This window comes from Curcuma longa, chromosome 20, assembly GCF_044706935.1.
Source record: "Curcuma longa cultivar G26 ecotype Majalengka, Jawa Barat chromosome 20, ITB_CL_G26_1.1, whole genome shotgun sequence".
NCBI classification, from domain to species: domain Eukaryota; kingdom Viridiplantae; phylum Streptophyta; class Magnoliopsida; order Zingiberales; family Zingiberaceae; genus Curcuma; species Curcuma longa.
The window spans coordinates 11,411,556-11,424,873 of record NC_133880.1 but is presented as its reverse complement, the minus strand read 5'-3'; the positions used below and the strand labels follow the sequence as shown (position 1 = coordinate 11,424,873).

At 35.3% G+C, this 13,318-nt stretch overlaps 1 protein-coding gene across 1 annotated transcript; it reads right to left on the bottom strand.

Annotated features, from left to right (window-relative positions):
* Positions 1–7,774: 7,774 nt before the first annotated feature.
* LOC141814052 (fimbrin-2-like) lies at positions 7,775–10,510 on the bottom strand. The gene is made up of 8 exons (XM_074702057.1): positions 10,424–10,510; positions 10,159–10,350; positions 9,828–10,054; positions 9,557–9,728; positions 9,121–9,159; positions 8,852–8,920; positions 8,656–8,772; positions 7,775–8,021 (listed from the first exon to the last, which is right to left on the bottom strand). The coding sequence occupies exons 1-8, from the start codon at positions 10,508–10,510 to the stop codon at positions 7,803–7,805; spliced, it is 1,122 nt and encodes a 373-aa protein (XP_074558158.1). The 3' UTR covers positions 7,775–7,802.
* Between the last annotated feature and the right edge of the window lie 2,808 nt (positions 10,511–13,318).

Sequence of the window (13,318 nt, the reverse complement as noted above, 5' to 3'; positions counted from 1 at the left end):
TTTGACCGTTTTTTAATCAATGGCTATGATTTAGTGTCAGTTATGATCCAAATTCTATAAATAGGAAGTTCATTTCATCATTTCCACACACTTTCTCTACTCTCTAACTCTCATTCTCAACTTCGCAGTTCGCATTCTGTAATCTCTACGCGTTTTCGAGTTCCAACTCCATCTTTCATTACAATGGAAGGAGACCGCGGTGGAAGTTCTTCACATCGATCTCGGAGGGGAAAAGAAATAGCGCATGAGGACCCCAACATTCAATCCACCGATGATGAGACCGAGGCCCAACACCTTCCGACGCCCGAAACACAAGGAAGTACTGATGCAATTACTTCTAAGGTTCAGGAACATCCTCCTCTAAAATCTTCTATTTTCACTAAACATTTTGAGAAGGTCACTCTTCCATCGGGAGAAATGCGTGCAAAATGCAAGCATTGCAATGCTTCCTACAAATTCCAAGCCGGCGGCGGCTATGGATCGTTAAAACGACATGTAGAAACGAAGCACCCGACAGAATATGGACTCGAGTGTTCTCAAACATAATTATCTAGATTTTCTAGCGGTAGTAGTACTGATTTCGATTTATTTTTATCTAGATTTGCCATTGATTGATAGCTCTTAGATCCTCCAAAAAAAGTTGATAGCTTATAGAGTTTTTGATGAATCACATATTGCCCATAACATTGCACAATTATTATGTTTAATTTTAGAAGAATATGGATTAACTCATAAAATATTTTCAATAGCATTAGATAATGTTAGTTTTAATACCGCTTCTATAGATGAACTAAAATTTGTTTGCCAACCTGTTATTGGTGGTTTATTTTTTCATATTCGTTGTGTATGTCATGCTTTAAATTTATGTGTTCAAAATGAATTAAGACTTTTAGAAAATTATATTAAACTAATTAGAATCACAATTTCATATTTATGGTCTCATCCATCTATGATGAAACAATGGGATAGATTTTGTATAGCTAATGGAATGAGACCTAAAAAATTTCCACGTGATGTACCAATACGTTGGAATTCCACATATCAACTACTACAAGATTCATTTCAATATAAAGATTTATTATGTTTATTTTTTGTAGAAAATAGTAATACTAATATATATTTATTTTCACAACAATGGAATATTTGTAATAATATTTGTGAAATTTTAAAAGTATTTAATGATGCAACCGAACAACTTTCCGGTGTTTGTTATCCCACTGCTCATTTAGTTTTTGTGAATTTTTCTAGTATAGTATTAATTTTAAATGAACATATCAATAATGAAGCTTTAACTTCTTGTATATTAGCTATGAAAACTAAATGGGAAAAATATTTTTATTTAATTCCTGAAATTTATTTAGTTACATTTGCTTTAGATCCTAGATTTAAATTAGAAGTTTTACAAGAAATGCTAACTTTATACTATGATTCTTTAAATCCTGTTAAAGATCCTTCTTCTCTTGATCCAGCTAATATTATATATAATATTAGAAATTATTTATGTGATATTTATAATCAATATTATGTGAAATATGGAATACAAACTAATATTTCTGAAGCATAACAATAAACTATTAGTACTAATTTAAAACTTTCAAAAGCACAACTTTTATTAAAAGAACGGACAAAACGTCCACGAGGATCCTCAAGTTCCACACATGAACTTGAGAATTATTTTACCACTTCTTTTGATTTTAATGAAACAGATAGTGAAGATTTCAATATTTTAAAGTAGTGGTCATAGAAGGCTCAAAGCTTTCCCGTTCTCTCCGTAATTGCCAAAGAAATTTTAGCATGTCTAGTGTCAACTGTTGCTGTGGAGCAGACATTCAGTGCCGGCGGCAACATATTAGATGAACGGCGATCAACTATGTCTCCCGACTCATTGGAAGCCCAAGCATTACTCGACGATTAGACCAGAGTCGAGAAAAGAATCCAAGGAATGCAACTTTCAGAAGATGAAGCCGAAGAATTTGATACTGAAGGAACGAATACAACGGGAGGAACGGAAGGAAATGGAAGTGAGTGAAATAAAAGGGTGAAAATGTAAAAGAACTACGTGGGCTTTGATTCCCTAAGCCCTAAAAACCCTAAAAACCCTATACCCTAAGCCCACGTAGTTCTTTTACATTTTCACCCTTTTACATCACTCACTTCCATTTCCTCCCGTTGTATTCGTTCCTTCAGTATCAAATTCTTTGGCTTTGGCTTCTGAAAATTACATTCCTTGGATTCTTTTCTCGGCTTTGGTCCAATCGTCGAGTAATGTTTGGGCTTCCAATGAGTCGGGAGACATATTTTAGTTCATCTATAGAATTTTAAAACATGACATACACAATGAATATGAAAAAATAAACCATCAATAAGAGGTTGGCAAACAAATTTTAGTTCATCTATAGAAGTGGTATTAGAACTAACATTATCTAATGATATTGAAAATATTTTATGAGTTAATCCATATTCTTCTAAAATTAAACATAATAATTGTCCAATATTATGGACAATATGTGATTCATCAAAAACTCTATAAGCTATCAACCTTTTTTGGAAGATCCAAGAGCTATCAATCAATGGCAAATCACACCCATATAAGAATGAGTTTGCCAATAATCACTCCAAATATCGGCACATAAAGAAACTTTATTATTTAATTTACTAAATTCATCAATTAAATTTTTTCCTTGTTTTATTAATTTTTTAATTGTATGAGTAAGTGTAGTCCTAGGAACACGTTTAACACATGGATTAAGAGATTCTTTACAAAAATCTTCAAATGTGCATTTAGATCCAAAACTAAAAGAAAGATGTTCTACAGAAACAAATTTAGCTAATGACTCTCTTAATTTATTATCAGAATATAAAAATAAATCGGAATCAGTACTACTACCGCTAGAAAATCTAGATAATTGTGTTTAAGAACAGTCGAGTCCATATTCTGTCGGGTGCTTCGTTTCTACATGTCGTTTTAATGATCCATAGCCGCCGCCGGCTTGGAATTTGTAGGAAGCATTGCAATGCTTGCATTTTGCACGCATTTCTCCCGATGGAAGAGTGACCTTCTCAAAATGTTTAGTGAAAATAGAAGATTTTAGAGGAGGATGTTCCTGAACCTTAGAAGTAATTGCATCAGTACTTCCTTGTGTTTCGGGCGTCGGAAGGTGTTGGGCCTCGGTCTCATCATCGGTGGATTGAATGTTGGGGTCCTCATGCGCTATTTCTTTTCCCCTCCGAGATCGATGTGAAGAACTTCCACCGCGGCCTCCTTCCATTGTAGTCGAAAGATGGAGTCGAAACTCGAAAACGCGTAGAGATTAGAGAATGCGAACTTGCGAAGTTGAGAATGAGAGTTAGAAAGTAGAGAAAGTGTGGAAATGATGAAATGAACTCCCTATTTATAGAATTTGGATCATAACGGACACTAAATCATAGCCATTGATCAAAAAACGATCAAATGATCTTAGCCATTGAAAAAAAAATCAAGAAAACAAAAAAAAAACCCCAATGGCTCCGAACCGCCGGTTAACTGGCGGTTTGGAGCCGTTGGAACCGGCGGTTCGGAGCCGTTGGACCCGCTGGTTCCAACGGAAAAACGAAAAAAAAAAATTAAAATTTTGAACCGACGGGCCGCCGGTTTCACACCCTCTTGAACCGAAACCGGCCCGGCATCCTGCCAGGCCGGTTCCGGTTCAGCCCGACTAACCAGGTCAACGGGCCACCCAGCCCGTTGACCCAGGCCGGGTCCGAGCTGGACCCGACCCGTGGTCGGGTCTAATCATGCCCAATTTAACTGGCCAACTCAGGAAATTTTTACTTAGCCGCCAGCAACTCAAGAGCACCTTCCTCGTTAGATTCAACATCTGAAGCAAACTTAGACAATATGATGGAAACGTAAGCAATGACGCTCTAAACATACTTGTTTCTTCATGAAGCCAAAGACATAAGTAATGACGTTTAAAATCATTGTCTTCTTCATGAAGTCAAATACAAGAATCTTACTTTATTCTCCACTAGAAAGTGGAAGTACACTTTATTCTTCATCAAGTCCAAAAAATCTTCTTTATATTATTCGGACGTGAAAGAAATGTAATTAAGTGTAGATTTCATTGATGTCCAGAGACATCTTTAGCTCTATATAAAAACCCCTAATGTGTATACAAATATATAGAAGAAAGGGAAAAAAACAAGTGTAAGTGTGTGCAAGCTTTTCTATAGTTTTATCATTTCCTATTTTTTAATTTTCATTTTCCTAGTTTATAATAATTTCTTGTGACAATCAAGAATGACTTTCTCATGATAGTTTAAGCAACTAGTGTAGGTCTGAAAAGGCTATGTCTGCTTCTAATTCTTTTATATATATAATATATATATATATATATATATATATGTTATTTTTTCATTTCCTCAGTCCTTATCCAAGTATGCATACGGTAGAAAAGTAACCGTATAAGGCAAAAGTTAAACTTATAAGACATGTACAGCTAAGTAAGGCAAGACGCTAACATAAGACCTGAAAATAGCTAGGGCTAAGTTAACTAAACTTCTGGCCTTTATACAGGTAAGACTCACTGAAAAGAAAAATAACATAAGAAATGGACATAAAGTAGTTCATCCTTTCTCAATTGGCCTAGATCTCAAGCAAACATATAAATAAATTCTGAGAATTAAATTCTCATCTTCCATGCTAAAATGATTTAATTTGGTAGCAAATTCTCATCCTCCATTAAATATTGGTATCAGAGTCAATTCCATCCTCTATTAAATATTGGTATTGGAGCCTAAAAATCTAGGATCATGATAGATGATTTCGTCTAACTCTCTAAAATATTAAAATCACCTAAACTACTTAGACTTAACACTCTATCCTACTAGAAAAATTATCACAGTAGACTTAAATAACCATCATTGTTATATCCACACAAAAATATACACTCATTTTCTACATTCGGATACTCCTTGTCTAAACACTATCACTGTTCTTCTTATCAGTTTAGGAAAGGTTGTGGAAACTCACCAAGAACATACGATCATACTTTACAGTAACATATTCATTGTCACAAGATCTGTTAAACAGAAGATTCAGCTAACTTAATTTAATAAATATTCTTAAGAAAAAGAATGTACTAAACTCTCAAAACTTATTGAAGAAAATAAACCTAGGAACTTTGAACTTCAATCAAAAGACTTTTTAGTACAAGTCAACGAAATACTTAAAAATTACAACGCTCAAGTTGAACTTAAGAAATCAAGTATAAATGGTGCTTGATGAATCGATATCTGATTACCGAGTCCAGATTCTCAAACCCATATCAGAATAAATATTTAGATACTAAGTTCAAACGCTTGGGAGCCAATATTTGAGCATTGACCATCAGTGTGGTGTTCGGGAATCTAATAATTATTGTTCAGGGATGTAAAGCGTTTGGAAATCAGATCAGGTCAAGTCAATTAAAGAACAAGACCGGACCATCAGGAAATAACCCTTCTGATCTCGTTCTTCAATCAGTACTAAGGTTATAACAAATACTAGAGTTATTTCTCGATGGTCCAATCTCGTTCTTCAACTGACCCGATCCGATCTGATTCTCAAACACTTTTACATCCTTGAACAATAAGTATTGGTATTCCCAAACACCATGCTTCCCGAGCACTGGTGGTTAATGCTCGGATATTGGCCTCCCGAGTATCCAAACTCAGCATTCAAGTATTGATTCTTGGAGCACCATGCTTCTCGAGCATCTGTGGTTAGTGCTCGAATATGGGTTTCCCGAAAATCTGGACTCGGCAATCAGACATCAATTCTCCGAGCATCTTGTCAATGGTCAATACTTGGATATTGGCTTCCCGAGCATCCGAATTCAACATCCAAGTATTGATTCTCCGAGCACCATGCTTCCCTAGCATCGGTGATTAGTGCTCGAATATGAGTTTCCTAAAAATCTGAACTTAGTAATTAGGTATCGATTCTCCGAGCATCATGCTTCCTAAGCATCAGTGGTTAGTATTCCGATAGTAGTTTCCCGAGCATTCGAATTCAACATCTAGGTATTGATTCTCTGAACACCATGCTTCCTGAGCATCAATGGTTAGTACTCGGATATGGGTTTCTCGAGAATCCGAACTTAATAATCAGGTATCAACTCTCCAAGCATCAGTGGTCAGTATTTCGATAGTGGTTTCCCAAGCATTTGTATTCAATACTCCGCATTAAGAAGAGACACTAGCTAATCTGACAGAAGGCTTCACATGACATTGTGTCAGGAAACCCCTAATAACAATGGTCGGATCTGAACCCCTAAAAATCGATAGCACCAATAGTTGAGGGGCATGTGGCATTTTGTCATAAAAACTTCCTAACGGTTGTTTGATCTGGCCCCTATGAGCACCTCAGGCGAAAGTAAGTCACAGGTATGGTTTTCTTCTCGCGAATGGAGGCAACTCTTTTCCATTAAGCTTTCATCCTTTTTCTTCGTTTTCTGCTTTTTTTTCTTCATCTACTTGGAAGATTTCGCATCTTTACAAAATCTCTATTCTTTCTGAGATGACACGAACTTAAGCGTTGGCGTGGCTACACCGATAGAACCAACCAACCCTAACGCTCTCTACATTCTCAGGCTACGGGACTTGGAGATCTACCAGAATCGGGCGTAGCTAAAAAGCGTAAAGGGCACCATCATAAAATCTTGTCATTAATAGGGGCATTAAATGATGTAAAAGTAGAGAATGAATGGATGATACAAGAGATATGTTTTTAGAAGGCTCAATTCAATTATAAATGTAATAGAAGTGCCTCAAATGAATAAGATAGAATCAAAGGAAACATTTGTCATAACCTGGTGTTAAAAAAGAATGATCATACAAGAGCAACTGCTTCAACAATGCCAAGAATTCTATCAAAGATGATATATTCCACATTAGGTATGTCCTTGCAAATAGGATGTGGATGCTGAAAATACTATCCTTAGGAAACAACTTAGAATGAACCATTTCTCATGAGCTCATTTTAGAATAGTGTGAATACAAGAGCAACTGCTGTCAAAGTGTAACTACTGACGAAGAAGAATGAAGAAGACAGGGATGAAGAAACCTGTTGCTTCTCACATATAGGGAGGGAGCATTTGTGTTGATTGTAGCTTAATGCACAAGAGAAGGCAAAAGAGAAAACAAGAGGGAGAATCCGACAAGCTTTTGTGACTGCTGCTCAAATCAAGGATGTAGCAGCGAAGGGCTGCAAAAGCTGGAACACAGGAACGATTGGTAATGCAAGATGCAATAACACAGGCAGGAATTGTTGGATATAGAGGTGGCAATTTCTAAAGGGTCCACGTCAAAAGAATATAGTTGTCATGGTTGATGCAAGGGTGTGGAAACAATATGGTTGTAATTTCCTCCTGATCAGGCAGCATCTGGAGGGAGCTAAACCCCTCTCGTCATGATTTAGAGGGACTGCTTGTGATTGTCGTGACTTAGAGATAGTGACTCCGTCTCAATGGCATTTTACTCGTGCTTTAGAGGATGATAAATTACAATAGGTCACTAGTAGTATATGATATTTGCAATTAGGTCCCCAACAAATTAAAAAATCACTTCACATTTAAAGCTGGCTCTAACAGAAGCCAGTGAAAAATAAGTACTAAAAATCCCTAGTAATTTTTATTCATAGATCCATATATATGCAAGGTTCAATCAGATTTCAATCCATTAAAATCAAATACAAAACTCTGGCTGATGAAAATTATCCTTTCCCTATGTTATTTCCAGCAATTTGAATGAAATTTACCCAAGCATAAATAGGCCAATTATCCTCACCTTTTCTGAAATATATGGGCAACAAAGGCAAGGTTAAGATTTGCTGAACCTTCAACTATGTCCTTCGGAGTCAGATATCTTTTGCACCCCATTCTGTCTGCATGTTCAAGAACCAATTTTGCTCTTTCATTAAGATCCTTCACTGTACTTGCATAAGGCTTCCTACTATGTTCAGGAGCTAAAACATTTAACAAACATGCATAAGCCTCTCCATCCTGCAGTATAAATAAATCGCATGAATGTTGCCAACAGAACACATCAGTCATAATACTACTAAGACTACAAAGTCATTTCTAATTCTGATTTTCTGATCCACAAAAGATGCTGATATTAGTAATGGAAGATAAATGAAAAGGCAACCTTTTAGAAAGCATCCATCACAGGGATACCTCTGTTTGTTGGTAATAGATTTAAGCCTCCTATTAAAAAACTAGATAGTTTCTGAAAAAGTCATCTATTTCAACATAACAATGATAGATTTGGTGGTGATGGTGGTGGGCACATACATACAGTTTAGTGATATATTAATATTATTACATTGCTTAAATCAGTTTTTCATGTCATAGTCGACTTTAGTTAGCATGTGACCAATTGTCAACTAGCATGATTAAAATATTTAGATAAAGAATAACGATAAAGATATCTTGCTGGAATTTTAATTGAACTTTCATAGTTGAGTCCCTTGATTTCTGAAAATCAATATAGGATTAATTTCAATTTGATCGTCTAAAATATGTTCTATTACAATGTCCAAGAAAGATGTGAGATTGGTAGAGTAACAAAAGGATGATCAAGAAAGAGTATTTAATAGATCTTTGTAGTTTAAGTGTCATCTCATATTGTTTATACCTTCACATCCGATGAGAAGTTGGTTATTGATCTCTTGAATCCACCTTTTTTAAGCTGAAAGTTCATCCACCTAAGTAAAATCTTCTCTGGAGGCAGGTTCATAAGCTCTTCAACATCCTGTTAGCCCAAATTTCATCATAGGTACTTTTTAATCAAAACTTTTGTCTATGAAACTATAAGAATACACGTAATCCACCTTGCCATCATCCACCAATTCTACCAGCTGAGGAGTTTTCTTTAGGTTAACGTCAGCTAGAAGTTGAATCTGAAGGAAGCAATATAAAGTACCGGTTACAATACATTACTCAAGAATATTAATTTTGGTAAAAAAATAAAAGAGACTCAACTGCCACTATTTTCCTGCTCCAGCAATTCATATGTTCATAAAGTAAGAATGTGAAAATTGAGACAATAAAGTAGCCATTATAGCATTATTTATTGCATTACAAAAGGGAAAGAGCATACCTTGATAATTTGAGATATTAATCCGAGTACAAGGTGAGGCTGCATGCATAAATTAGCAATCAGTAACATGCGAGCAGAAAGAAGAAAAGACTCCATGTAGAGTAGCTCATATTAATGATTTCTTAGCACTTGGTAACTGTTTCAGAAAGACCCAAAAACGTGACAAACTTCCTGATTAACGTAAGAGTTCAATCTAGGCATTTCATAAATTCCATCACTAGTAACTTGAAATCATACAAGTTGCTAACAGGAAGACCATGTCAATAGATTCTTGGTCCAAGGAAATCAGTATGACAAGCTCTACCTTCAACATTAATGAACAAGACTTTACAACTTGATCCTTTTGCAAACAGATAATTTTTTCTTTTAAGCACAGGATAAGCAAAACCAAGAAGCGTAAAGATGGAAAGAATACAGAGGATTAAGATACACTAACCCTCCCTTCAGCTAGATCTTGTGTACCGATATTAACCAGAGTACATCCAATGGCCTTGGCTGAATTGAGGCAGAGAGTATGATTCTCATTCTTCTCCCACGGATTCAGTATTCTTTTTGTGTTGACCGCCCGCTCATCAATGGTACCCGGCGCAGCAACATTGATCAGTTTACTTCATATGCAAATAACCAAACATCATTATCGCTTCCTCAATCACTGGATACATTGAAAACATCAAGATAAGTCAAAAGGGTGGGAACTTAGAAATCACCAGAGGAGAACACCATCCTTGGAAATCTCAAACAGATCGTCAGTCATCGGATCTATAGGGAGGTCCTTCTTAAGAAAGGGATCCTCTCCAAGATAGCTATTGATGTGGGAAACGTAGGATGCCTTTTCGGACTCACTAATGGTGTGAAGCAGGGTGGTGGTCGAGGCCTTGAGGAAATCGGACAACGAGTTCTTCCCACCAACCCTCCCTCGAATCCTCAAATACACCTTCACGAAAAACAGAAATCGCGCAAAACATAAACAAATACCTTCCAAAGACGCATTTTTTCAGCAGTTATTCAACAAACAAAAAGGAAAATCAGGAAACATACCCGAAGGAAAAGCTCGAAGTCGACTTGATGCTCAAAGTCAGACAATGACTCCCGCAACAAAGCAGCCGTCTCTTCTTCGGAGAGGCCGCCTCCTACCATCTTGAGCTGTGCCATGGCTGCCGAAAGGTCATGGACGCTGAAGCCTTCGCCTCTGCCACACCCATTACCACCACCAGCACTCATGGATAGAAACTGTTTAGGAGGGAGAAAAAGAAGGATAAGCAAACAAAGAAGATGATTCATGTGGCATTGAGTTGAGAAGTACCTGGGATTTGAGCGACCGGAGCTCGACCTGGGTGAACTGGTTCTGGAGCGAGGGATCGGAGACGACGACGCCCTCAAAACCAGCCATCGGGAGCATGGCTGCTGCCGCCTGATCTCGAAGGTTCTTTGAAGGAAAGAGTGAGAGAGAGAGAGAAAGAGAGAGAGGAGAAAAGTTAGCAAAGTGGAAGAGAGATGCAAAAGGTGTGGGGTCGCTGCCCCTCACTCCTCTTCTTTTCTATTTTCCGAGAGAGAGTCGTTTTGCAAGGGACGGAAAGGCAGAGGCAGCAGCAGCAACGTTACGGAGCAATTCAAATTTACTGGGCTGGGCTGTTGGGTGTCCCACCTACGAGTGAATTCAAATTTCTAACCGTTAGTTGCTGAAATAAATGTGATATTTCATGTTTTAATTAATAATTTTTATTTTTAATAAATTTGTACACTTTTTTTTAGTTTTATAAATTAAGTCGAGTACGTCAATTTTTTAACATATTACATGGGTTTTTTTTCTGGAGACTTATTAACTAATTTAAATATCAATATATGATTTAGCTGTCGATTTAAAAAATAAAATATAATTTATTTTCTTGCAACATGTCGAATGGGATGAACAAAATTCACCCAATTATTTTGTAACAAGGTAAAGTTGGCTTGACCACGGTTCGAAATTGATTATTCAAAATCATTGATTCAATGATTTTTAGAATGTCAATCATTAATCTTACTCGTCCAAGATAATTATAGTTAAAAACTATCAATTCATAATTCACGACGATTTAAAATTAATTATTATTTTTTAAAAAAATAAAATTATAAATTTATATTTAAAAAATATAACAGTCATAATCACATCCAACAGTCAAACCAATCCATTGACCCAGTTACAAATTCAAATCGAATCAGATTCGGATTTGATCCGGGATCGAATCTAAATATATATATCACATCAGTTACATCTTTAATTAATTTTATATTTTTAATGATAACTTTTATTAGATATAATTTTATTATTACATAAGTTATATTTCTGGATAAATTTATTATTAAATATATTAAATAATTTTATAAATTTAATATTAAATAAATAAAATAAGATCTTAATAATTAAGAGATTAAAAGATTAATAAATTTAAAATAGTCTTACATTAATGAATTTAAAGTAAATAGGTTATAAAATTAACTTTAATAAAATGATAGAATAATTCTACATCAACAAATTCAATTCATGATACATAGGTTAAAAAAATTAAATGGTAAAATAGTCACACAAGTAATTCATGATAAATAGATTGAAAAATTAGAATAAATTAATTAATATTACTAAAATATTCTACATATTATTAAATAAAATTTTATAGTTAAAAAATTTTAAATAAAATTTAAAGAAATTATTAAATCAACATGTAAATGGTCGATTTGTCAGTTCATTAGAGGCCTAACCCATAACCGATCCATTGAATCGAGTAATCGATAACTAATCCATTGACTCGATTATAGGTCTAAGTCAAGTCCAGTTAGGACCTAGCCTAGGTCGAACCTAACCTGAGTTGGGGGTAAGATAAAAGGGAGTGCTACTAAGTATGAACCATAATACCAACTAAATACTAAAGTAAATACATACACAATATAAGCATGAAAAATCTAAATAGATAAAAATTAAAAAATATATTTTTATTAATATTAAAAGAGTAGCTCTTTAAAATATTTATATAAAAAAGAGTTTCATATGAGTTGATCTATGTAGTACTTTTAAGCAAATTTATATGCTAATTTTAATTATTATTCGAGTTTTATTTTTAAGATTATAAAATAATCAAAAATAATAGACATAAAATATGTCATATGCTAAGTTATAAATTTAAAATATTGTTTAAAAAATACAAATTTAAAAAATATATATCATAAAATGAAAGTTATAAAAATACAATGTTGGATTTAATTTCTTAATTATGGGTTTAATTGTAATTTGTATAACACATTTAAGTGATCTAATTAAGGTTTATCGGGTTTTGGATTATTGATTGAATTTGTAAATCCTAAGCCGCATAAGTTCTATGGACTGAATTAGAACTTTAAACAGGAAATACAAAATAAGGATCTAGTTTCTATCAATTTTATAGTTTAATATGTAAACAAGTAAGTAAGAAATTTATGTTTAAATGTATTCAATGTTTTATTGAATATGTTATGATTGGATGAAACCAATACTATGGAAGCATGATGTTACCTTAGGAGGGATTAAGGTATATAGGAAGATATTTAAATCTTACCTATAATGCATATGAATTAAGGAAAATGATAATGCACTTACACTAGCTTATTTGTTACTAGTAAATATGGCTGAGGGTCTGCTGGCGGAGCTGGAAGAGTGGAGTATAACCCAGTACTGGGAGTACGGGGCGTTATGGGGAAACTGGATCGAGTTTTCTGGAAACTCGAACAAGAAGGGTTTCCCTATGATCGACGATCACCGTATTGGTACTCTGATGCGTGCTTTGCCCGAGCACGCTAGAGGAGTGGCACATCGGATATGGGGCCAGCATGACTGTCGACTCACCTATGCAGAGTTGTGCAAACAACTACTGCAACATGAGTTCCCAGAAAATCTGGGCGAATCTGAGTCTGACCCTGAGGATATCGAAGAAGATCCAGAGATTCTGGAGTACTTCGAATCCGAGGAAGGTTCAGAGTCAGAGACAGACACGGAGTCCGAGGCTACCCCGGAGGATGATCCTGTGGAAGAGGATGATCCTGCACTGGTCGAAGACGTTCCGGAAAATGATCCAGAAATGATGGAGATGATTGAAATGATAGAGAGAGATCTGGAGGTGGAGGATCCGGAGATGATCGAGGATGCTCCAGAAATTGACCCTGAGGAGATAATGGATGTTGATATGGA

Coding starts and splice junctions, on each gene's coding strand:
- LOC141814052 (XM_074702057.1), bottom strand. CDS start 10,510: ATGGCTGGTTTTGAGGGCGTCGTCGTCTCCGATCCCTCGCTCCAGAAC. Junction 9,160..9,556: donor AAGATCTAGCTGAAGGGAGG/GTTAGTGTATCT, acceptor TTATGCATGCAG/CCTCACCTTGTACTCGGATT. Junction 8,773..8,851: donor AATTGGTGGATGATGGCAAG/GTGGATTACGTG, acceptor TTGGGCTAACAG/GATGTTGAAGAGCTTATGAA.